The 27,201-nt window shown below is 45.9% G+C and overlaps 1 protein-coding gene and 1 long non-coding RNA gene across 2 annotated transcripts in view; one reads left to right on the forward strand and one right to left on the reverse strand.

Moving 5' to 3' along the window:
- ACBD6 (acyl-CoA binding domain containing 6) overlaps positions 1 to 27,201 on the reverse strand; it is a 100,165-nt gene that overhangs the window by 44,843 nt on the left and 28,121 nt on the right. The window contains exon 4 of the mRNA XM_069737722.1: positions 1 to 86. Coding sequence (XP_069593823.1) covers positions 1 to 86 — 86 coding nt within the window. The remainder of the gene's footprint in view (positions 87 to 27,201) is intronic.
- LOC138648203 (uncharacterized) lies at positions 38 to 27,025 on the forward strand. The gene is made up of 3 exons (XR_011315087.1): positions 38 to 110; positions 15,466 to 15,638; positions 26,925 to 27,025. It is a non-coding gene; the product is annotated as an uncharacterized lncRNA (long non-coding RNA).

Below are 27,201 nucleotides of genomic sequence, written 5' to 3' on the forward strand. Positions count from 1 at the left end.
CTAAGTGTCTCCTGCACCTGGTACAGGCGGCTGACCACCGGACCACCGAAGGCCGTCTGGTGCTTTTCAACAGGTTCTGCAGATGCCTGCAAGAAACAAGCAGAATTACGGTAAATGTTAATGCAAACGTAACTATGAGGTGAATGCAGAGGAGCGATGTCAGGCCCATGGATGGGCAGGAGCACCAGACTACATAAGTGGCAGCAGTTAGTGTCTTCTGCTCCGGCTGGCCGCTGCGGCTCTCGCACTGCTCCGGCTGGCCGCTGCGGCTCTCGCTATGGCACTGCTCCGGCTGGCCGCTGCGGCTCTCGCTATGGCACTGCTCCGGCTGGCCGCTGCGGCTCTCGCTATGGCACTGCTCCGGCTGGCCGCTGCGGCTCTCGCTATGGCACTGCTCCGGTTCTCGCTATGGCACTGCTCCGGCTGGCCGCTGCGGCTCTCGCTATGGCACTGCTCCGGCTGGCCGCTGCGGCTCTCGCTATGGCACTGCTCCGGCTGGCCGCTGCGGCTCTCGCTATGGCACTGCTCCGGTTCTCGCTATGGCACTGCTCCGGCTGGCCGCTGCGGCTCTCGCTATGGCACTGCTCCGGATGGCCGCTGCGGCTCTCGCTATGGCACTGCTGCGGCTGGCCGCTGCGGCTCTCGCTATGGCACTGCTTCGGCTGGCCGCTGCGGCTCTCGCTATGGCACTGCTCCGGCTGGCCGCTGCGGCTCTCGCTATGGCACTGCTCCGACTGGCCGCTGCGGCTCTCGCTATGGCACTGCTCAGGCTGGCCGCTGCGGCTCTCGCTATGGCACTGCTCCGGCTGGCCGCTGCGGCTCTCGCTATGGCACTGCTCCGGCTGGCCGCTGCGGCTCTCGCTATGGCACTGCTCTGGCTGGCCGCTGCGGATCTCGCTATGTCACTGCTCCAACTGGCCGCTGCGGCTCTCGCTATGGCACTGCTCCAGCTGGCCGCTGCGGCTCTCGCTATGGCACTGCTCCGGCTGGCCGCTGCGGCTCTCGCTATGGCACTGCTCCGGTTGGCCGCTGCGGCTCTCGCTATGGCACTGCTCCGGCTGGCCGCTGCGGCTCTCGCTATGGCACTGCTCCGGTAGGCCGCTGCGGCTCTCGCTATGGCACTGCTCCGGCTGGCCGCTGCGGCTCTCGCTATGGCACTTCTCCGGTAGGCCGCTGCGGCTCTCGCTATGGCACTGCTCCGGCTGGCCGCTGCGGCTCTCGCTATGGCATTGCTCCGGCTGGCCGCTGCGGCTCTCGCTATGGCACTGCTCCGGCTGGCCGCTGCGGCTCTCGCTATGGCATTGCTCCGGCTGGCCGCTGCGGCTCTCGCTATGGCACTGCTCCGGCTGGCCGCTGCGGCTCTCGCTATGGAAGTCTCGGCGGCGCAGACTTTATAACTTTGCTCATTCACATGCCACCAAATTTTACACAATTTGTACCCCAGATAGTATTGATAAATTAACCAAATGTATCAAAAAAAGCAGAATATATTTAGTATCGACAAATGTGTGGAAACCAAATGAATTCTAGCGACTCCCTGTTAATAACATGTTTACAAAATAATTTGCAATCTGTGAATAATCTAATGGTTACGCAGAAGTTTGGGGTTATTTTATTAATTTTTCCCCCAAGATGCAATACCTTTGCAGACTGCAGCGAGCTCCTTTCCTGTAACATTTATTTCAGCCTCTCTTATTACAGAGAAATAACCCCCAATCCATAATGTCGCCTCCACAATACGTGGAAATACATGCGACTGCTAAACTGCAGGAGCAATAGTTGCTTAATGCACCTTATATACGGAAGCTTGTTACCAGTCAGGGGCCGCGATATATTAGGCAGCAAGTGAAGAGTCCGTCATTGAAGATATCGTTTTGGAAGTGGGGAAAATAACTGGGGCGGAAAGTAAGATTCGGAAACATTCTGACAAAGGTCACGTATAACGACTACTAGACTGGTGTGTGTGTTGGGAGCTAAAACGACTAGCCCATCTAGTCTGATCCTAGATAACATCTACTGATCTTTCTCAAAATGTTAAACTACCAGACAAACTTTTCTTAAAGGGAATCTGTCAGCAGGTTTTCGCTATTCAATCTGACCACTGCAGGAGCACAGAACCGGATTCCAGCAATATATCTGCTGCTGCAGATCTAGCAGAGCCCTATATGACGTTGCCCACACCACTGATGAGCAGCGTTTGGTCAATATACAGTGTACAGAGAAAGCAGCCAATTAGTGGTGTGGATGTGGCTGGACCAGGAGGCACAAGACACTTAGTCTTCTAGTAATAATCTCCTGCTGATAAATCACTGATTTTATTGAAACAGCAAAACACAACCGAATAAGTGACACATTGCTGGAATTGGAGCCTTAACCCCTACATCATGCTGCTCTCACAATACATAGCACATATACTCCCCTCATACTGTCCCAGCATTGTTATGTGACATCTCCACTGCAGTCTTTCACTATTCTGTTAGGGCAAACCTCCTGTCTGACAATATACTGAAAGACAGCAGTCGATTAGCAGCCGCTGATTTTCTCCAGAGGATGAGAGCACCAATATAACTGGAAGAGCGCTGGTCTGGGAAGTGACTGTGTGCGTTTTATTTTTATGACGCACTTTAAAAACAAACAAAAAAACAAGAATTGTTTTAATGCTGTCTATCATTGGTAGGTGTCAGACATTGTCTTGTCAGAAAGCTACAGATATTGCCGTAGGTCTCGGCTGAACCAAGCAATTGACCTCCTGCAGGATTTGGTGCCTAACCCATGTCGCGCGTTTCAACGTCTTGCCTTCATCGGAGGGTAAAACGTCGAAACGTGCGTCGTGGTTAGGCGCCACATCCTGCTGGAAGTGACTCACTCTACTTACATACCTCTTCCATATTTTGACATTCCATTGTGGGTGGATACCATGTGACAGGCAATAAGTAGCATTCTCAGATTGTTGATCAGTTGGTAGATATATATTTATATGTTGTTTTTTTTATTAACTCTTGTTATATAAGATTATTAATCCTCTTTTCATGTACTGTTCACCATCTGCTTTGCCTGTGTATCCGTATGCAACAAAAATTCTTGCATTTTTGCCATCTTTTCTATATTTCCTGCTACACAATTGCAATGTGGTGGCACATTTTGGTTTCCAAATTTTGTTTCATATTTTGTATACTTTCAGCAAAGCTTTATCTTTTATTATTGTTCTCTTAGTACACATTTGTATTTAGGACACTTTAGTTTTGAGGAGTAGTAATCCACCACCACTACTGTGAGGCCATTACAAGTCAGTGATGGCTGAGGTTGTTACAGCACTGGGTATAATAGTTTTGCACTTATTCTTTTTCTATTTTCAGTGATATACTAGGATTTTATTTGTTTAACTGTAGCTGCAGACAACACAATTAATGCAACCTGGACCTGTGCAAGGGTGCATTCACACTATGGATATATTGCAGTTTTGTTCCTTCTCCGAACAAACGCCCATGAGCATGGTATGAATGCACCCTTCCAAAGTCACACAACTGTTTGTGGACCTATACCAGTTGGGGAGCCGAGGCATATTGCAATAGATGTAGATTGCAAGGGTTATTTACAACATTTCCAAAATAGAGGTGTGATAACTTGCTAATTGGTGATGTCCCGACTGCTGGGAGACCCGCCGATCTCAATCACAAGATCTGAAATTCCCAGCTGGAAGAGGGGAGTGGCAGTGCTTGTGAGCCAGATATATCTCCAGCAGTCACATAGAGAATAGATGGAGCAGTGACATCAATTGCAGGCCACAGATATCTACAGTAGTCACAAAGAATAGATGGAGCAGTAGCAGCGCTTGCAAGACAGATATCTCAAGCAGTCACGTAGAGAATAGATGGAGTAGTGACATCAATTGCAAGCCACATATATCTCCAGCAGTCACATAGAGAATAGATGGAGCAGTAACAGCGCTTGCAAGCTACAGATATCTCCAGCAGTCACATAGAGAATAGATGGAGCAGTAACAGCGCTTGCAAGCTATAGATATCTCCAGCAGTCACATAGAGAATAGATGGAGCAATGGAAGCGCTTTTGAGTCACAGATATCAGCAGTCACATGAGAATAGATGGAGCAGCAGCAGCACTTGCGAGCCACGGGTATTATTGGTTTTCCGGTTTTGTTTTTTTGCTCCCCTTCTTCCCAAAGCCATAAATTTTATACTTTTTGTCAATACGGCCATGTGAGGGCTTGTTTTTTGTGGGACGAGTTGTACTTTTGAACGACACCACTGGTTCTAACATATCGTGTACTGGAAAACGGGAAAAAAAATTCCCGATGCTGTGAAATTGCTTTTTTACTAGGTTCACTAAATGCTAATACTGACCTGCCATTATGATTCTCAAGGTCATTACGAGTTCATAGACACAAAACATGTCTAGGTTTTTTTTTAGTTTCAACAAGTTTTTATTTTTCAACAAAAAACCAAGAAAGTTTCACAACAAAATCCCTCGCAGGGGAGTATATATGAATATTATCAAATTCTAAATTAACCTTGATGGTAATTAAACAATACAGTTAAACACGGAGACAAAGACAGGTGGTTGAAAAAGACAAGGGGGGGGGGGAAGGGGGTAAGAGATCCATTACTGCGTCAGAGTACTATCAATGGTCGGGTATAAGGACCCAATCAAAGGAAGGCAATTTAACACCAGATTGGCCTCATAGAGATAGTGTTAGGACTTGGTCAAGATTACTGCTAAAGTTCCTTTCAATCCACGGTCTCCATATTTGATAGTAAGGCTCCCATGAGTCCTCTCTTGTAGCTTGTATTCGTTCACATAACATGATAGTGTTCATCTTGTCAATTACTGAGGAAAGAGATAGGGTAGTTGTTTTCCATTTTGTTGCAATGTGTAGCTTAGCGGCGAGGAACAGCTGATTGACTAGAATATGGAGTTTGTTGGAGAAGCCCGGGTATCTAGCTCCCAGCAGGAACACCGTTGCGTCTAACTGAATCGTTCCACCATAAAGCTCCTCTACAATAGATTTGATCTTTGACCAGAGTGTGGAAACGACCGGACAATCCCACCACGTATGCTTTAGATCTCCCAGAGGTCCACACCCCCTGAAACACCGATCTGATAGATTTGGGTAGATGGCATGTAATTTGCTCGGAACTAAATATGTCCTATGTAGGAGCTTGATGGATGTTTCAACTAAAGAGGTTTGAAGACTTCCCTTAGAGAGGGTGCAGCAGCACTTTTGCCACTCCAATGGGGACATTATCTTATTAAGGTCTCTTTCCCATTGTATCATATATGTGAGTTTTACATCCTCTGATATTGCGTTTAGGTTTGAGTAAATCAAAGAGATGGCTCCCCTGCCCAGTGAGTCATTTAAACATATTTGCTCGTAACCCGATGGGCGGTGGGTGACACCATGTCCCAGGATCTGTTCAGCAAAGTGAAAAATTTGAATGATACGCAATATTTCAGAGCTAGGTGGAGAGTACTTTTGGATGAACTCTTGTTTGGTGAGTAGAATATTAAATGGCGAAGTAAGATGTTTAAGGGTATTTAGACCTCTAGACACCCACCAATGGAAAGGGCGGGGCTCCAACCCTGGTGGAAAAGCTGGATTATGAAAAATATGCGTCATTAAGGAAGTTTTGGATTGTAGGGAGTGTTTAAATCTTTCCTTCCTCCATAACATCAGGGAATGTGCTGTGAATGGAGCTGATACATGGATCCCTTTTGGAAGTCTTTGCAACGACCACATGAGGCCTGGTAGAGTGAATGGGGTCAGGAAGTGAGATTCGAGATTCACCCATCTGGGTGCGCTATGGTTGTCCGCATTAGCACTTATTAGCTGGGCTAGTTGAGCCGCTCTATGGTATAAAGTGAAGTTGGGCAGAGACATACCTCCTCGTCTTCTACTAATAAACATGGTTTTAAGTCTTATCCTAGGTCTTTTTCCCTGCCATAAAAATTTTGAGATCGTGCTATGAATATCTAGTAACGTTTTGGCAGGGACAGGGATGGGCAAAGATCGGAAAACATACAGAAATCGTGGTAAGGAAACCATCTTAATGGCGTGTAGCCTACCTAACCAGGATAAGGGCATAGATGACCATCTGGTAAGATCCGATTTGAGATTTTGTCTAGGTTTTTTTTTATCTAAAGGGGGGTGATTTGAATTTTTATATACCATGCTCAAAAAAATAAAGGGAACACTTAAACAACAAAATATAACCAAGTAATTCAAACTTCTGTGAAATCAAACTGTCCACTTAGGAAGCAACACTGATTGACAATCAATTTCACATGCTGTTGTGCAAATGGAATAGACAACAGATGGAAATTATTGGCAATTATCAACACACCCTCAATAAAGGAGTGGTTCTGCAAGTGGGGACCACAGACCACATCTCAGTACCAATGCTTTCTGGCTGATGTTTTGGTCACTTTTGAATGCTGGTTGTGTTTTCACACTTATGGTAGCAGGAGACGGACTCTACAACCCACACAAGTGGCTCAGGTAGTGCAGCTCATTCAGGATGGTACATCAATGCGAGCTGTGGCAAGAAGGTTTGCTGTGTCTGTCAGCGTAGTGTCCAGAGGCTGGAGGCGCTACCAGGAGACAGGCCAGTACACCAGGAGACGTGGAAGGGGCTGTACGAGAGCAACAACCCAACAGCAGGACTGCTACCTCAGCCTTTGTGCAAGGAGGAACAGGAGGAGCACTGCCAGAGCCCTGCAAAATGACCTCCAGCAGGCCACAAATGTGCATGTGTCTGCACAAATGGTTAGAAACCGGCTCCATGTTGGTCTGAGTGCCCGACGTCCACAGATGAGGGTTGTGCTCAGAGCCCAACACCATCCAGGACGCTTGGCATTTGCCTCAGAACATTAGGATTGGCAAATTCGCCACTGGCGCCCTGTGCTCTTCACAGATGAAAACAGGTTCACACTGAGCACATGTGACAGTCTGGAGACGCCGTGGAGAGCGATCTGCTGCCTGCACTATCCTTCAGCATGACCGGTTTGGCAGAGGGTCAATAATGGTATGGGGTGGTATTTCTTTGGAGGGCCGCACAGCCCTCCATGTGCTCGCCAGAGGTAGCCTGACTGCCATTAGGTACCGAGATGAGATCCTCAGATCCCTTGTGAGACCATATGCTGGTGCGGTTGGCCCTGGGTTCCTCCTAATTCAGGGCAATGCCAGACCTCATGTGGCTGGAGTGTGTCAGCAGTTCCTGCAAGATGAAGGCATTGAAGCTATGGACTGGCCCGCCGATTCTCCAGACCTGAATCTGATTGAACACATCTGGGACATCATGTCTCGCTCCATCCACCAACCTCACGTTACACCAGGGACTGTCCAGGAGTTGGCAGATGCTTTAGTCCAGGTCTGGAAGGAGATCCCTCAGGAGACCATCCGCCGCCTCATCAGGAGCATGCCCAGGCGTTGATTATACAGGTACGTGGAGGCCACACATACTACTGAGCATCATTTCCTTTTCTTGAGGAAATTCCACTGAAGTTGGATCAGGTTGTAACTTCATTTTCCACTTTGATTTTGAGCATCATTCCAACTCCAGACCTCTGTGGGATATTAGTTCAAAACAGCTGACACGTCCTGGGAAAGATGTGGCTCCGGCGGTGAGCCCACATCTTTCCCAGGACGTGTCAGCTGTTTTGAACTAATATCCCAGAGGTCTGGAGTTGGAATGATGGAAAGGGAGGTTGTCCGACATCGGCGTACTATTACGCCCGATGTCGGAAAGAGGTTAAACCCAACATGGAATATCAGCCAAACTAGAGACACTCATTTGTAGACATCTGTTTAAAATATTTTTGTTCCTAGTCAGCACAGAGCGTGGTACTGGTCGGCTCGGTAAGTGTCCATTTACAAGGGCTGACAATTACCTTTGGCAATAAATAACTGCCAATCACCAAACAAGCAGCTGATCAGCAGTTGTTTAGTGCCCCAGGTCAGTCCATGTACACAGACCCTTACCCAGCTGATCAGTACCACGCTCTGTACGAACACGGAACAAAAATTCTGAAACACAAGTCTACAAGTATGTGTTGTTGGGTTGTTCTAGGTTAAACTTCAGATGCGCACTGAACGATCTGTAATAGATAGTTCATGGAGTATAGACTACCACTGCTCTCTGCAGCATGTTTACACAGGACAATGTGCTGCCGAGAAGGATTTTCTTTTGAGGAGCACAAAAGATAATTTCACAGGACAAACGAGTATTTTGCTCATTTCTCGTTAATTTGGCAGTCTGTTTAGACTGAAAGGTTATTGTGAAATGATCGCTGTCACGATTCAGGTTTGTGTTCGTGACAGCTCTGGTTCTGCTATGATTTAAATGTAGCGGTTTTCCTTTCAGGGCAGCAAGGGTTAATGTATGTTTCCTTGCTGGCAGCTGCTGTGTTGCTGGTCAGCTGATGTGGGTGGTGACCACTCCCACCATCCTTTAAATAGTCACCTGACGCATCAGCTGACTGTTGGTAATATAGTTTTCTATGTAGATCGGCCTTGGAGTTACAGCTCTCGGTTGTCTGCGCTGAATCTGGTTCTGTGGATTTTGGGGTCCTGTTTCCGTATCCTCTGCGGTGTGGAGCTTGGCAGAGGAGTCTGGAGCTAAGTTTTGTGTATTTACCGTGTCTCGTGCTTGTCACTATCCTCTGTGTTTGTACCATCTGCAGTGGTGAGGCTAGCGCCTTTGCTGGCCCGTGCAGTAGCCTGGGCATTATGAGTTGTCAGTTAGGGAAAGCAGGGAGGGGGAAGGACCTGCTTATGGCGTTAGGGGAGTTTAGGGACAAGCTCAGGTTGGAGCTCAGGAGGTGTCCCATCCCTTGTTCCCTATTTGTTAGAGCCTTCCTCTCCCCTTTACCCTCTCGTGGTGTGTTGTGCCGTCCGCTGGACCAACCCCTGTTCATGACAATCGCTTTTAGGAAGAAATTTGTTAGCTACAATCCTGCAGTGTAAAATTGGCATTAAGACGTCTTTCAGTTATCTCAATTCTAGGAATGGAGACCTAATTTTCAAATAACAGAAGATCATACTTTAACTTCCATTTTACAAGGCGTGAAATCATAGCAAAATTTCAACAAATTGCGAAAGCTAGACATGAAGTGGTAAGGGATGCGCATTTATACAGGCACCTGGAGACATGGCTGAGGCAGCATTAAACCCATTTCCCAAAACGTTTATATGCCATCCATCACTCTGTAATACCGGAATAAGAATATGACCAGTCCCATGTCTGAAAACACACATTTCCAGTGACAGCCAATGCTATATTTCAACTGTCCATCTGCAGCAAACGGCGAGCAATAAATAAAGCTGCAGAGCTGTAAATTCCCAGTGAGCAGGACATTAAGAGGCAGCAGGCAGGTAACCGAGAACCAGTAGAGTACGGCATGAAGACGACAGAGACTACATTATGGAGACCACTTACCATTTCTCTGGTACACAACTCTCTATGAGCTGGTGTCATCAACCTCAGGGCGTCACAAATACTCTTAATAAATTCATACTGCCGATTTCTATGAAGCAGCCATTTACGCTTTTCAGATCGCTTTCTTTAGCTGTAGCACAGAGCAGTCATTCGGCGGTCCTACTTTGCATTGTATGAACCCCCCCCCACAGACCCCAGGTCAGACACGTATTTCTTGGTAGATATCAGTGAATGATGATATTGTCATATTGGATCAGACTCGCATTATTAGGGCTCATTCCCACTTGTGAAGAAATCGGACTAATGCAATCCGATCCAAAATTAGATTGCATTCGGACCAATGTTATTCTATCATTGTGTGTTCATCTGCGTTTTATTAGATAGATAGAAGAAAAGCCAGCAATACATCTGCCGTGTACTGTAAAATCACTGCAGGAGCCGACAGGATAGAAAGATGGATTACATACAGCAAATACACATATAATAGATAATTATACAGATGTCTGTGACAAATACAATTAGTACAGTGTGTGTGCAGCTTACTGTATATGTATTTAATTATTATTTTTCTGAAAAAAAAAAGCCGTGGGCTATCGCATAATTTTTCGTAACCAGCAGAGGGAAAGCCGACGGTTGGGGGCAGATGATTATAGCCTGGGAAGGGAGTAATACCCATGGAGCTTCCCAGGCTATTCATATCAGCTCACAGCTGTATAATTAGCCTTTTCTGGCTACTAAAATGGGGGACCCCCGCCCAAAAAAAAAAATGAAAGGGTTTCCCTATAATTAATAACCAGCAAAGGCTATGCAGACAGCTGATACTAATAGCCTAGGAAGGGTCCATGGATACTGCTCCCCCCAGGCTAAAATGATCAGCTCTCAGCCGCCCCAGAAAAGGTGCATCTCAGTGCTCAGTGTCTCCCTGTGGACTCCTATTCCCTGTCTGAGGGCACCGCAAGCGTGAGAAAGGTCTCCTGCTTGTGGTGCCGTCAGACAGGTCCTGCGAGTTCACAGCCAATGAACTCACTTAACCTATGTGATGTCAGCGCAAGCGTGGTGGAAAATTTTCCATGGCACCCCTCACAAGTCATCCATGCATTGAACAGTGATCTCAAATGTATGTTGCGTTTTAAGGTGGCTGTAACAACTCTGCTGGCATCACGGCATGGCCTCTCATCTCTCACACTATCTTACCCACTGCTCCAGGTCATGTTGTGGTTTCTGTTTGTTGCCAGCTCCATATTCTGTGCGTCTGCTCTCTGCATGCTTCCTGGCTGTGTGCATAGGGGGACGGCGCCAGAACTCTCTGGTTCTTATAGAATCAGGGCGCACCTGTCTAATCTGTTCCTGACCAATTACCAAGAGGCCTCCAGTATTTAGGACAGCTCCACCCTGTGGACTGGGCCTGTGCAATGTGTAAACTCAGTTTGTGCTTTGCTTCTGAGCTGCCAGGCCTTGCTCTGTGTCTTGCCTTCTCTGAAGGCTGTTTTCCTTGCTTTGCCTTGTATCTTGTTTGTCTGCCTCCAGGAGGCTGTATATCCTGGTCCCTGTGTCTTTGTTCTCTTTTACCTTGTCTTGTTCCGTTACCTTGTCTGAACTTTGTCCTACCTCTGTCTCCTTGTCTGTGGTTTCTTTCCCTGCAGTGCTGCTCTGCTCTCGGCTCCGCACTCTGCGACCTTGCTTTGCTTCTTCCCCTGCAACCTGTGACTTTGCTCTGCACTCTGGGGCTTGCTCTGCTCTTGTCTCTGCACTCTGTGCCTTCACTCCACTCTTGGCTCTGCACTTTGTGGTTCTACCCTTGTCTCTCTGCAGCTTTGCCTTTGCTCCGCACTCCTGCGGTTCTGCTCCGCTCTACTCTGTTCCTGGAGAAATCTCTTGCTGCAGCTCACCTCCGCATTCCTTGCGGTTCTGCTCTGCTTAGCTCCTGCAGAAATCTAACTGCAGGTACTCTAAGCATTCCTTGCGGTTCCGCTCTGCCTAGCTTCTGTTGCTGCTCTACCGCTCCTATCTGCAGCCTTACGGTTCTCTTTCTGTGTGAACAGGTCCCAACCTGTTCCTTCATACTCCTTTCCTTCCGGCTTGTTTCCGTACCTGCACCTTCTGTGTGAACAGGTCCCTACCTGTTCCTTCATACACCACACCTTCCAGCCCTGTGTCTCTGCCGTACCTGCCAGCCCTGTGTCTCTGCCATACCTGTGTCTCAGCTGTGACAGCCTACTCGCCTGAGTTTCAGCCGTGCTCTTCTGCCAGTCCTGCCTGATGCCTGCACCTGTCCTAGTGTTCCTGTTCTCCAAGTGGGATCGGCAGCCACAGCCAGACACCACCCTGGAGTAGCACCTGGCAGCTGCATGCCAGACAAGTCTGTAGAAAAGCCGCGGAGACACCATCACGTGTTTCTCAACGCAAGCAATAAATAGCCAGGTCTTTCACCGGGAAGGAACAACCACGGGAAGGGCAGCATCCAAAAGGAAAACCACCTACGCCAAAACATGGTATCCATCCACAGACAGCTATTTCGGGGTATTTGCCCCTCATCAGTGTGGAGTAGGAAACTGGCTATTAGGAGCAGTGCCTTGTAAAAGGACCATAAACTATGTTTTGGCATAGGTGGTTTTCCTTTTGGATGCTGCCCTTCCCGGTGAAAGACCTGGCTATTTATTGCTTGCGTTGAGAAACACGTGATGGTGTCTCTGCGGCTTTTCTACATGCATTTGCATATTTCCTTTTACCAGGCACTGCTCCTAATAGCCAGATTCCTACTCCACACTGATGAGGGGCAAATACCCCGAAACAGCTGTCTGTGGATGGATACCACGTTTTGGCATAGGTGGTTTTCCTTTTGGATGCTACCCTTCCCGTGGTTATTCCTTCCCGGTGAAAGACCTCTATTTATTGATTGCGTTGAGAAACACGTGATGGTGTCTCCGCGGCTTTTCTACATGCATTTGCATATTTCCCATAAGGGATGGGGGCAGTGTTCTGGATCACTGCGTTAAGAAACACGTGATGGTGTCTCCGCGGTGTTGGATGTTTTGATCTCGCCGAAGTCATTCATCCTTATGTTTATGCCACACAAGTCTGACTTCACCATCAGAGCCTCCAGCGAAGACCAAGGCAGCTGTCATAGTCACGACCCTTCCAGAGTAGTTTAGTTCGTGGCACAGTGGGGCCACAAACCTCCCGAGCTCACGCCCACCAGTCAGGGCGTGAGCGTGACAGTGGCGAATGTCGGAGACTGGTGGCGGATGCTGGGCAGAAATACGATGGGCCACATTGGGTGTTAACGGTCTGGCAGTGGCTCATTCCCGTCTGTGAGAACCCAGGCACACTTGACCGTTCCCTGCTCGTATGTTAATGATGAGCTCGGGAGGAATACCAATGGGCCAACAAGCAATTGTCTGACAGGTATCAAACTTATATGAGCAGTTTTATAGTAAGTGCTCATTCTTGCCCCATACCAAGTTAAATCTATGCAGGACTTGAAATCATTTCCACTTGATGGACTTGTCCGCCTCTAGTCCTAATACTAAGAAGGTGGTGGGCATGCTACAAGCATTGATCCAAGTAGAAGGCCCTTCATATGTTTGAGTGTAACGCGAGGGTCCAGCACACGGATTCATGTGCTGATGAGTGAAGGGAGGGGTGCATGGATTAAAGAGCCCGATGCAGCCCTGATAAACAATAAAGCGCCTCTGTCTCTACAGACTTCCCTGGTGACAGATGTTCCTAAATGGCGCTGTTATTTTATGCAAATCCACGTCTGCTCCGGTCTCTTCATTTACATACCTGAATACCAGCAGCTAAGAGCTTGGCAGTAAACTAGCAAGCAAAATTATAGCCACAGGTTGCAATGTTCAATGAGTATACAGCAGGGACTGTGTAACTCCTCGTGTGCCAGGGATGTTTTATACACTCGGCTGCGATTCCAATAAACTGCTGGTCACTGCCAGTAAAGACGGGACTGCAATCTGTTAATGGAAAGGCTACATCAGCCCCTTTAGTGTCACGAGTATCACGTAAACACTCAAGTCTAGCAATGATAAAAGCGCAGGTTGTGGAGGAATTCTCTAGGCGCTGTCACCTAATCTCCATGTATTCAGAAGGAGACGTCACCACCGAGGTGTGCGGCGCTCACTGCCTCCATAATGACGATATAACAACTAAGACTTTGGGGGAAAAAAAAAAGGGGTAATAAACAATAAAAGTTTATAAACAGTTAAAAAAAAAGTTATAAAAATTGTAGATTGAATGGGTCTGTGCTGCAGTGCCTGATAAGAGTGAAAAAGTGTGGTGGTATCAGGCCAAAAGAAAATCTGAAGACGTGTGAAATAAACCAACGGTGCACTTCTTACTCCCACACAGAAATATTGGAAAATTTGACCAATTAATCGCAGACAGAAAAAAGCCGCATACACAACATGGTTTAGGCAACATTCACATTAGCGTTTCCCGACGCTGCGCCGGGAAACGCTGCGGCAACGCATGCGTCATGCGCCCCTATATTTAACATGGGGGGCGCATGGACATGCGTTGTGCTGCGTTGTGCGACGCATGCGTTTTTTTTGCTGCAAGTGTCGGGGGCGGAAAATGCAACAAGTTGCATTTTTCTTACGTCCAAATTTCGGCAATAAAAGGACGCATGCGTCGCAAAACGCAGCGTTTTTGCGTGCGTTTTTATTTGCGTTGTGCGATGCGTCGCCGACGCAGCGGCGCACAACGCAAATCTGAACGTAGCCTTAGATGTTAGGGCGTTTGCACACAATATCTTTTTGAGGCATATGTCCGCCTGGAACATGTTCACGTCCAGCTTTTTGCGGAGTTGTTTTTTTTTTTTTTTTTATGCAAATTAAAACCTGCCTTTTATAGTATCAGCAAAAGCTATGAGATTGCAGAAATCTCCTGCACATGCCCGTTTTTAATTTTCCAGACAAAATTTGAGAATTGCGGTGTTTTTAAAATCTGAAGCAGGTCATTTTTTTCATCCATGGAAAATAATGAGAAAGCACAAACAAAACAAAAAAAAGCAAAAAACATTTTTGTGGCGTCTTTTAAGTGTTTTTGGTGAAAAACATGTACTGTAGAGTAAGCACTTGTAATCCTTCCCCACTCCCCCCCCCCCCCCCCAAAAAAAAAGTGCAGAAATGTCACAAAACGTGCCAAGAGCAAGTTTTGGCTGCCGAAAAAAAATGCAGGAAAACCGCTGCCTGTGAACATAGCCCAACGATCGTTTTGCACAGTATTATTTTATGGAATCACACTGCAATTTTTCATGCAGTTTTTCAAAGTAAAAACAATGATATTTATCCACTTTTTTCTATTCCTGTGTTTGACTCAAAGGCTAGATAATTTAGAATTTATTTGTGTTCATTGAAAAAATATATATATATAAGGCCTGATGCTTTAGCCCTTTTTTTTTTTAGTTTTTGGTATTTCGTGCCTGTTTTTTTTTTTTTTTATTGGTGTCTAATACAGAGCTCAGTATTCAGAGAACTGGTAGATCTGACAGCTATACTGGCAGATAAAACGGCTTTTAATCAAATCTGTAGCAACTAGTAAAATAAGTGACATCACTGGAATCAGGGTCTCTGCCCCTATAACATGCAGCTCATAGATAGGTTAGCAAAAACCTGGCGACAAATTCCCTTTCAATGAGACGCGGAGACGCGAGCAGTTCATGGTACAAAACCAACATAACAGAGATACAACTGCTTTATAGGAAGGAATGGGCTAAATTTCCTCCCAGCCGATGTGCAGGACTAATCAATAATTACTGGGACTGTTTAGACGAAGTTCATAAACTATTGCCAATCACTGACATGTGATATTGGACCATTTCCCCAAATAACAGCTTCTGACGACATCTGGACTACTGTCACGATTATAAGCCACTGTGTAACAAATTGTGGGGTTTATTCTTTTTTCCTTTTACCCCCTGTGAAAATGAAACATTTAAAAATAAAGTAACGTTTTAGTAGAAATATGTAATTTTTGCTTTCTTTTTTTGGCCCAATAGGATACAAAATTCTGTGAAGAACCTGCGGGATCAACACAAACCTAGAGGACTGTATTGAGGAGGGCAGTTTCCAAAATGGGTTCACTTGTGGAGAAATTTCTGCACTTGGCACTTCAGGGGCTCGAAAAATGAGAAATGGCGTCCACAATCTATTCCTGCCAAAATGTACACACGTGTGTATGTGTCCAAACAACAGTTTTAACATAGTAACATAGTAACATAGTTAGTAAGGCCGAAAAAAGACATTTGTCCATCCAGTTCAGCCTATATTCCATCATAATAAATACCCAGATCTACGTCCTTCTACAGAACCTAATAATTGTATGATACAATATTGTTCTGCTCCAGGAAGACATCCAGGCCTCTCTTGAACCCCTCGACTGAGTTCGCCATCACCACCTCCTCAGGCAAGCAATTCCAGATTCTCACTGCCCTAACAGTAAAGAATCCTCTTCTATGTTGGTGGAAAAACCTTCTCTCCTCCAGACGCAAAGAATGCCCCCTTGTGCCCGTCACCTTCCTTGGTATAAACAGATCCTCAGCGAGATATTTGTATTGTCCCCTTATATACTTATACATGGTTATTAGATCGCCCCTCAGTCGTCTTTTTTCTAGACTAAATAATCCTAATTTCGCTAATCTATCTGGGTATTGTAGTTCTCCCATCCCCTTTATTAATTTTGTTGCCCTCCTTTGTACTCTCTCTAGTTCCATTATATCCTTCCTGAGCACCGGTGCCCAAAACTGGACACAGTACTCCATGTGCGGTCTAACTAGGGATTTGTACAGAGGCAGTATAATGCTCTCATCATGTGTATCCAGACCTCTTTTAATGCACCCCATGATCCTGTTTGCCTTGGCAGCTGCTGCCTGGCACTGGCTGCTCCAGGTAAGTTTATCATTAACTAGGATCCCCAAGTCCTTCTCCCTGTCAGATTTACCCAGTGGTTTCCCGTTCAGTGTGTAATGGTGATATTGATTCCCTCTTCCCATGTGTATAACCTTACATTTATCATTGTTAAACCTCATCTGCCACCTTTCAGCCCAAGTTTCCAACTTATCCAGATCCATCTGTAGCAGAATACTATCTTCTCTTGTATTAACTGCTTTACATAGTTTTGTATCATCTGCAAATATCGATATTTTACTGTGTAAACCTTCTACCAGATCATTAATGAATATGTTGAAGAGAACAGGTCCCAATACTGACCCCTGCGGTACCCCACTGGTCACAGCGACCCAGTTAGAGACTATACCATTTATAACCACCCTCTGCTTTCTATCACTAAGCCAGTTACTAACCCATTTACACACATTTTCCCCCAGACCAAGCATTCTCATTTTGTGTACCAACCTCTTGTGCGGCACGGTATCAAACGCTTTGGAAAAATCGAGATATACCACGTCCAATGACTCACCGTGGTCCAGCCTATAGCTTACCTCTTCATAAAAACTGATTAGATTGGTTTGACAGGAGCGATTTCTCATAAACCCATGCTGATATGGAGTTAAACAGTTATTCTCATTGAGATAATCCAGAATAACATCCCTCAGAAACCCTTCAAATATTTTACCAACAATAGAGGTTAGACTTACTGGCCTATAATTTCCAGGTTCACTTTTAGAGCCCTTTTTGAATATTGGCACCACATTTGCTATGCGCCAATCCTGCGGAACAGACCCTGTCGCTATAGAGTCACTAAAAATAAGAAATAATGGTTTATCTATTACATTACTTAGTTCTCTTAGTACTCGTGGGTGTATGCCATCCGGACCCGGAGATTTATCTATTTTAATCTTATTTAGCCGGTTTCGCACCTCTTCTTGGGTTAGATTGGTGACCCTTAATATAGGGTTTTCATTGTTTCTTGGGATTTTCATACACATTTATACACGTTTTCATACACATAGGAGGGTATGGCAGAATCGATTCTCCCATCTCCGTTTTAAGGCCACGGTCACACGTTCAGTATTTGGTGAGGTATTTTTCACATCAGTATCAGGCTGCCGTCACACGCTCAGTATTTGGTCAGTATTTTACATCAGTATTTGTAGCCAAAACCAGGAGTGGAACAATTAGAGGAAAAGTATAATAGAAACATATGCACCACTTCTGTATTTATCACCCACTCCTGGTTTTGGCTGAGAAATACTGATGTAAAATACTGACCAAATACTGCTAGTGTGACGGCAGCCTTAAGGTACCGTCACACTTAGCGACGCTGCAGCGATACCGACAACGATCCGGATCGCTGCAGCGTCGCTGTTTGGTCGCTGGAGAGCTGTCACACAGACAGCTCTCCAGCGACCAACGATCCGAGGTCCCCGGTAACCAGGGTAAACATCGGGTAACTAAGCGCAGGGCTGCGCTTAGTAACCCGATGTTTACCCTGGTTACCAGCGTAAAAAAACAAACACTACATACTTACATTCAGCTGTCTGTCCCTTGCCGTCTGGTTCCTGCACTGACTGCTGGCCGTAAAGTGAAAGCAGAGCACAGCCACAGCGGTGAGTCACCGCTGTGTGACTCACCGCTGTGCTGTGCTTTCACTTTCACTTTGCGGCCAGCAGTCAGTGCAGGAACCAGACGGCAAGGGACAGACAGCTGAATGTAAGTATGTAGTGTTTGTTTTTTTACGCTGGTAACCAGGGTAAACATCGGGTTACTAAGCGCGGCCCTGCGCTTAGTTACCCGATGTTTACCCTGGTTACCAGTGAAGACATCGCTGAATCGGTGTCACACACGCCGATCCAGCGATGTCTACGGGGAGTCCAGCGACCAAATAAAGTTCTGGACTTTCTTCCCCGACCAGCGACAGCACAGCAGGGGCCTGATCGCTGCTGCCTGTCACACTGGACGATATCGCTAGCGAGGACGCTGCAACGTCGCAGATCGCTAGCGATATCGTCTAGTGTGACGGTACCTTTAGTAAACCAAAACCAGGAGTGGGTGATAAATGCAGAAGTGATGACGTGTTTCTATTATCCATCTCCTCTGATTGTGCCACTCCTGGTTTTGTCTTATTGATGGAAAATACTGAATGTGTGAACGTGGCATAAGGCTATGTGCACACGTTGCGGATTAGCCTTAGGAATTTCTGGTGCGGATTTTGCCTCTCCTGGCAGAAAACGCACCTGCGGATTTGTCGTGTTTTTTGTGCGTTTTTGTGGCGGTTTTCTTGCGGATTTGCTGCGCTTTTTACCCCTGCGGTTTTCTATAATGGAATGGGTACAAAAACGCTGCAGATTCCCAAAAAAGTAGTGACATGCTACTTCTTTTAAACCACAGCGTTTCCGCAGCGGATTTTCCACAAAGTGTGCACAGCATTTTTTTCTCTCATTGATTTACATTGTACTGTAAATCAATTGCGGATCTGCAGCGTTTCTGCACTGCAAAAAACGCTGCGGATCCGCAGAGAATCCGCAACGTGTGCACATACCCTAAAGGAGTTTTCTGGGCAGAATTTAAAAAAAAAAAACAACAAAACCGTCTGCAATCACTTTATGGGACTGCTGCACTGTGAGAGTGTTCAGTGTGCACACGGCCATGATTCCAGAACGAATACATTTAAATAAAAAAAATAAAAACAACAACATGTATCACAAAACCAAAAATCATTATTGATCTATTGCTGCCAGGCTAAAAATGTACAAAACTGAACACAAGATTCTTAGCGTAACATTCTGGACAGAGTGTATGAGCCCACTGCCACGTCACGCTGAACCTCAGTGGGCCCCTAACTTACTATAGCCTTAAGAGATGTGGTGTGGCAACCACGGTGGCCGCAGCAGTACACCAGTAGGGGCAGAGACCTGGCGCCTCACAGCAGCCATACTGAGAGTCCCCACGACTCCAGGTCACATCATTCCAAAATCACAGCACCAACTCCAAGTGAATAAATTAGAAAGAACAAAAAAAAACCCTCACCTTCCACATGTTCTCAAACTGTGAGCGGAGAGCAAAGATACACCTGTTGCAGCCTCCTGCCAATTTAAAAACACTTGGGTCAAATGGTAGGAGCGCTGGTCCAAGCAAAAAAAAAAACCCAAAACAATGCAATATGCCAGAACAGTAAATAAAAAGCCGTGAACCGCACATCCCAAAGTCATGCACTGATCTAATGCTGCTAGGCAAAAATCTACAAAACGGAACAAGAGGTTCTTGGCTGGACATTCTGATCAGAGGGTATGAATCCCACTGCATGTCACAGCAAAACCAACAGTGGTCACTAGCCTTAAAGGTGCGGTGCCGGGCACCCCGCAGTTGGCGTACCAGTAGGTGAGGTTGGTCACCCCATGTTGCGAATGAATCCAGGCCACAGGCACAAAACCACAGCACCAATACAAAGTGAAAAGGTCCAAAAACATATGGAGGGAACCCTTAGGCCGGCGTCACACTACCGTGTTTTATGGATGTAAGAGAGGTGCTGAAAATATGGATTGCATACAGTACAATGCTTCTCTATGCCCCAGCTCCTATCAGCCGTATTTTACTGATCCGTATTATACGGTGTTCTATGGCCGTAGAAAATCGCAGCATGCTGCGTTTGTCACCTTATTGCGCAAAAAATACACCAATGAAAGTCTATGGGGGCGAGAAAAATACGGATTACACACGGACCAGCAGTGTGACTTGCGAGAAATACGCAGCGGTGTTCTATAGAAAAGTCGGCAATTCAGTGCGGTGTACAGTAAAATCACACTGATAGGTTAGAATAGAATAGCTAAAATAAATGTCTGCACATAGTATAGGGGTGTGTATATATATATATATATATATATATATATATATTTGCGGTGATGCGCCCTCTGCTGGATGTCCTCATATGAACTCGAGCCTGGGAACTTTTCAGAATATTTTCCCAGGCTCAAGGTCATATGAGGACATCCAGCAGAGGGCGCATCACCGCGAATGAAGGTAACTACAGGTCATTGACCTACTTTCCATTCATTCGCTGGGGTTTTACTGGCATGAGCACAGCTGCATTAGCAGAGCTGCTGCTTGTAAAATTAGTTAACCCCTTCAGATGGATTTACAGCGTGGGACGAGACTGATCATCGGAAGGTATGGGATATTGTTGTTTTTTTATTTTACCTTTTTTACAGAGCGAGGGTCTTCAGGTGGATTACCAGGATAATAAAATATTCCAACTACCCGGGTTTTTATTTCATTAAAAGACTTTGTAATAATGTGTGTGTGTGTTTTTTAACCATTTCAGACAATTGGATTAATAATGGATAGGTGTCATAATTGACACCTCTCCATTATTAATCTGGCTTAATGTCACCTTACAATAGCAAGGTGACATTAACCCTTCATTATCCCATATCCCACTGCTACATGGGAATGGGAAGAGAGTGGCCAAGTGCCAGAATAGGTGCATCTTCCAGATGTGCCTTTTCTGGGGTGGCTGGGGGCAGATGTTTTTAGCCAGGGGGGGGGGCCAATAACCATGGACCCTCTCCAGGCTATTAATATCTGCCCTCAGTCACTGGCTTTACCATTCTGGCAAAGAAAATTGCGCGGGAGCCCATGCCAATTTTTTCCGCGATTTAACCCTTTAAATTAATAGCTAGAGCACCCAAATTTTGCACATACACACTACTAACATTAGTAGTGTGGAATATGCAAAAAAAAAGGGATATGAGATGGTTTACTGTATGTAAACCATGTCGGGTTTGGGAAGGAGATAGCAAAAGCCGGCAATTGAATTACCGGCTTTTAAGATAGATATATATATATATATATATATATATATATATATATATATATATATATCACAGTATTTATGCTTTTATGATTTTTTGAGAACATGGAGCCATTGTATGTCCGTATGTCGGTTTTGCAAGCCTGTGAGAAAATCTCGCAGTACGGATGCCATACGGATTACATACGGAGGATGCCTTGCGCAAAATACGCTGACACACCCTGCCTACGGATGAGATACGGACCACTATTTGGGGGACTTTTCTGCGTATTACGGCCGTAAATTACGGACCGTATTTTTATACGCTGAGTGTGACGCCGGCCTTATTCAATGTCTCCTGCTAATCAAAAAACATCTAGTGGTATTAGAACAATTAGTGATTTTTGGGCAATGTCTTTTTTTTCTACAGTTCTGGCATATTGCGTTAATGTCTCCTCCTTTTTTGTTGTGCTTGGACCAGCGCTCCTCCCATTGGACCCAGGAGTTTTTCCTATTTTTGAGCTCAGCTCAGCTTGATAACATGTGGATGGTGAGGGTTTTTGTTTTTTTTCGCAGAGTGGAGTCATGAGGACTGTGGGGCGCCAGAATACCGACCGTGCTGGTGCACCATTGCTGTGACGGTGGTTGGCTATGGACCCACTGTGAGGTTTGCCGCGATGTGGCGGCGGGCTTCATATCGTCTGATCAGAATGTTACACGGAGAACCTCATGTCCCATTTTGCAGCCTAGCGGCATTAGATTAAAGTATGATTTTTGGATGTGCGCTCCAGGTCTTCTTTCTAAAATTCTGAAGCCCCGTCACACTTCCCACCTTGTGCTGCGAATACACGACATTTGTAACATTGCAGTCTACCAAAGTCGCAGAGATTACCGTAGACTTTTCTGTTTTACCTGGAAGAACCCTTTAAAACAGAAAAAAAAACAGACAGCACATGGCTGACACATGGATCATACCCACTTTTATTTTTTTTTATTGGACACATTGATCTGGATGTGTGCTTTATATCTAGGACTCGAATTAAAAACAGACGTGTCTACATTTTTGGTGGACACTTTGCCTGGACACGTGAACTCTCCACACATGGCGATGGGTACATGTTCTAATGTGACAAACATGTGTGTTAATGGGGCCCTTGTGCAGTCCTGTATACAAAAGGTTACACAACTCTTCTTTCTTACAACTGCTTTCAAAAATAATCACAAGGCCCCCAATAAACACCCCAAGGCTTTGCTTCAGTTCCCCTTGCACCAGTAGTTGGAAGAGGACCTCAATGTCGGGTGCAATGCAAGTAGTTATAGGACATATTTCTACACAGCCCTTCATTAAAATCTCTCATGTAACAAATGGGTTTTTTTACATTACAGAAGTAAATGGTAAACGGGTCGGATGCAATCTTTGCATTAGAATCCAGCATGGAGCTGGTCCGGTAATTGACAGCGCAGATATATAGATTAGTAAATGTGCAGCAATCTATAGCCTTACTGTAAGGAGAGGTTTTATGCCATAAAGCCATCCTTTGTCGCTCCTCTCCCCTCCCCGCAGATATGATTTGTATTCCTAGCATACTGACACCACAGCCATAATTCAATTAGTTGGAGAGGAAAGGATCCCCCAGGAGTAGCATTCTCCTGGCCCAAATCGCTGCATTTCTCCGGCAGATGACAGGAGGGCGAGGGGAAAAAGCAGCCGGCACAGAGAGCTGGCGGTGACAGGGTCTTCCTGCTGGAATGAGGCAGCCCCACTTACCCTCTCAGGTTTTTACTTGTCCCATAGGGGAGGAAGGAAATGATGTGCACAGAGCAGAGATGGGCAGTTAACAAAACACCGAGAGACAACTTACTCCCTCTGCAACCATAACACATTAATTCACAAACTGCTCCCCTGGGCACCAAGAGTGAAGAGGAGGAGGAGGGGGCGAGCACCGGCAGATGGCTCAGGTCTAGTGGGATCATTCTCCAGATTAAAGAGCACCGTGATCAGAGCGGTGTCACCTCCTCGCTGCGCTCAGAACCCGCACAATGGAAGCATTAAGAAGAATAAGGTCCCCAGAACCCACCATGCACAGGGGGCAAGAGTGCAGGTTTTTTCCCTTTTTTTAACAGGACCTGTCAACTCTCCTTTTACTATTTTTTTTATATTCCCCTTTAATTAACAATTCGGGGACTTTTGTTTTCTAAGAACTCTGCATTGTGCTGTTCCTCTGTAATCACTCCTGGCACTATATTAAACTAATTAATTTACAGTGTGGTGTAAGCAATCCCCTACATGACCTACGGGCGGTCACCACTAGCTGGGCCGTGTCAGAGCGCCAGCACACGCCGCCCCCCAGACTGGTAACGCCTACTTGTCAATTTAGTAATGACGGTCTAGAAGGAATAACAGTAAGAAAGCACGCCCCAGAATTAGGATTTCATGCGGACCATGTTTATATGGCAAAACAGACGAAGTCCGGGGAGCGACGGGTCGTCTAGTAAATGGAGATTGCAGTTTGTCTACTCTATATAACAATACAATCTCATTTGTTTCTTGAAATATCAGCGATACATTGTTACATATGTAGTGGGGTCAGTATGAAGATCGTGTCCACCTGTGTTATGTTGAAGAACCATATTGGCCTATGATAATCCAGGATTAAAAAAAAAAATAAAGCAAAGAAATATTTAATTTGCACATCTGATTCCGGCTAATTATCCAATCTGAGACTGATTTATACAGAGGACTGAATGTGCCCTAAGGCTATGTGCACACGAAGGAAAAAAAAGTGCAGAATTTTCTGCACAAAATCCGCATATCCTGGCAGAATCCGCAGCTGCGGATTTGCTGCGGATTTTGTGCGCTTTTTATGTGGAATTGTTGCGGATCTTGTGCGGTTTTTGCCACTGCGGATTTTTAACATGGAGGTGTGCAGAAACGCTGCAGATCTGCACAAAAGTGACATGCACTTCTTTGAAATCCGCAGCAATTCCGCACTGATTTTTCCGCACAGCTGTTTCTTTACCCCATTGATTTACATTGTACTGTACATCACAGTGCGGATCTGCAGCAAATCCGCATCGGGTGCACTAAGGCTATGTGCACACATTGCGGATTGGTGTACGGATTTTTACGCACTGTTTTTGCAAAATCCGCAGGTAAACCGCACTGAGGATTACCCACAGATTTGCCGTGGATTTACTGTGGTTTTTGTGCGGATTCCTATTGAGGAGCAGGTGTAAAACCGCTGCGGAATCCGCACAAAGTATTGACATGCTGCAGAAAAATCACTGCTGCGTTTCCGTGTGTTTTTTTCCGGCAGCATGTGCACTGCAGATTTTGTTTTCCATAGGTCTACATGGTGCTGTACAACGCATGGAAAACTGCTGCAGATCTGCAGCAAAATCCGCAACGTGTGTACATAGCCTTATACAAAGAAAGAGGTTGATAGCGGCCACAGTAGGAGGTATAATAAGAATATTAGCAAATACTTCCAATTAGAAACGTAGTACAGTTCTTCACTCTCCCTATGTCACTTACCCCATGATCGGGCATCGCAGTAGCCATAGTGAGGCAGCTGGTGGTGACCACAGATACCGAAGCTGCTGCGATGCCCTGCACAGGGGCTAGGCAACATAGTGAATCTTAAAAAACGACCGAGCAGGACCGAGATTGGCTGCTGTAGTCAGGTGACTTCCACAGGGCATCATCGGCGACATCAGCTGAGGCGCTGCTGATGTCACCTGACCACAAGAGCCAATCACAGGCTAAGCAGTCATGCAGCCATGTGAATGATGACCACTGCCTTCCAGTATAAAACACAGCCACAGTGACATGTGCTGGATCCAGGTGAGTGCCGGTAGGGGAGCATGGTCTCACATGTTTATATATAATCAAGTCGCTGATAACATTTTAATTTTACCTAGGCAACCCCTTTAAATACAAAAAAATATGCACGGATATTAGATGCAGATTTTATTGCAGAAATTTGTGCATAAAATCCACAGCATTACTGTTCCTTTTTAAAATACGGTAAATCACCCATCTTTAGCCTTCTTGCTTTTGTGATGCAGTGACCCCTGTTACAGGTAGGGGGCGCTGCATGGTCTCCTCAGAATACACACAGAGGTGTATTGAGGCCATAAGAATGCATGGCAGTCGCAGGTATAACCGAGGTGATGAGACAAAGTCCAGCATTATTGTGAATGGCCGGCATGTGTCACAGAGGAAGATACTCTGCGCTGTAAGCCTGAAGTAAGGTTGTTCTGGGACCTGTAGTCCTACAAGTAGTTGTGTAGTCTTAAAGAGAGGCTTGCAGGTTAGCTGGAGAGCTGGCTGGGTCTGGCTAACCGCACACACCTCCCACTGTGGGGGTGGTTACAAGTATGTAATGTCACCAGGGTGTGGGTCACATGGTTTTCCTGTGTATGGACCTGAATGGTTCTTGGCTGCAAGGTCCTGTGAGAGGAAAGACCTAGGTGTTGGGGAGTCCAGAGTGGGGACCGGATCCCTGAAGAGCACTTGGTGAGGCCGTGATCCTGAGTGGCCTCTGTGTTGGGAGGTCCAGAGTGGGGACCGGATCCCTGAAGAGCACTTGGTGAGGCCGTGATCCTGAGTGACCTCTGTGTTGGGAAGTCCAGAGTGGGGACCGGATCCCTGAAGAGCACTTGGTGAGGCCGTGATCCTGAGTGGCCTCTGTGTTGGGAGGTCCAGAGTGGGGACCGGATCCCTGAAGAGCACTTGGTGAGACAGTGATCCTGAGTGGCCTCTGTGTTGGGAGGTCCAGAGTGGGGACCGGATCCCTGAAGAGCACTTGGTGAGGCCATGATCCTGAGTGGCCTCTGTGTTGGGAGGTCCTGTGTCTGGATCTGTAGAGCATGTGACTGCTACTGTGTGGGGAAGCTACCGTTGTTCGGTGGGTCTGGAACCGACTGGTGAATGCCTGTCAGGCAAGTTTGTGATCGCCATTAGGCAGCTTCTCCGCAGTATATAATGAACTGTTCGGTGTGTGGTCACCTGCGAAAACTGGGAAGAGAAGTCTGGCGTATTTAGAGACTCCGTATTAAAGAAGAAAAATTAGAAGTGTTATGGTAACCGGACGGACTGTCCAGCATGTTTAGTGACCGCAACTTAATGTCATGTTCTGATACAGTGTGTAATGGACTGTTCGTGGTACGGTTTATGGCTCTATAATAAACCTCATAGACTTATGTGCAAAAAGTGTTCCTGTGTGCCTTAAATCTTGTTGCTAAGCGAGTATTCCCCAACCCGCCAGTGGTCGCGGCATCACACTTTATTTGCACTTCTCTGGTAATTGGACGTTCACGTTTCTACAGGGACAAACTAAGATACTTTGTACCACTCTGTATCACTTGCGGTTGTGTTGCATGCCTTTAAGTGTTAAAAAAAAAAAAAAAAAAGATGATGAAGCAATTCTGCAGTATTATCTAAAACTTTTTTGCGTCTCCAGCTCCTAGGCAGGTCTGTATGTCTCCATGGAAACAGTTGGAAGCCTGTAGTTTGGTCCTGCATACGCCCAGCCATCTGTCAGACGGGTTTTGATAATATAAATTTGTCAGGTTAGCAAAAAACATAGTGCAAGATCACATAATAGTTTGTTTATAGTGTTACCATAGCAACCAATAGGTCTCCATGAGAGCTGTAACCATAAATCTAAGCTTCTGTAATTTGACCATTTTGCTTTTTTTTAATTTTATGCATCGGAAAAATTCAACATTTCCAATAATAATAAAGTAACCTTCCCTTTGTCTTCACAGGTGGCAGATTGGAGGAAAAATGTCAAACTTCACGTCTTGGAGAAATTCATATGTATGCTACCAATCTGCATCATGTGACTATACTCTAAAGGGGCCATTTCACCATCACATAAGCCATTTTGCCCTGTCTACTGGGTAAACACATGAGAACAATCCGAAATACTTCTCACGAGCAGCCGCAATGGTTACCAAGATCTTTCCAACCCTGTACGGTGTGTAATTTCTGTTCTCCTTTCTGGCCCCCGTGACGTCACGCTGCACCGTCCGCTCTATATAG

Source organism: Ranitomeya imitator, chromosome 8, assembly GCF_032444005.1.
Source record: "Ranitomeya imitator isolate aRanImi1 chromosome 8, aRanImi1.pri, whole genome shotgun sequence".
NCBI lineage: Eukaryota > Metazoa > Chordata > Amphibia > Anura > Dendrobatidae > Ranitomeya > Ranitomeya imitator.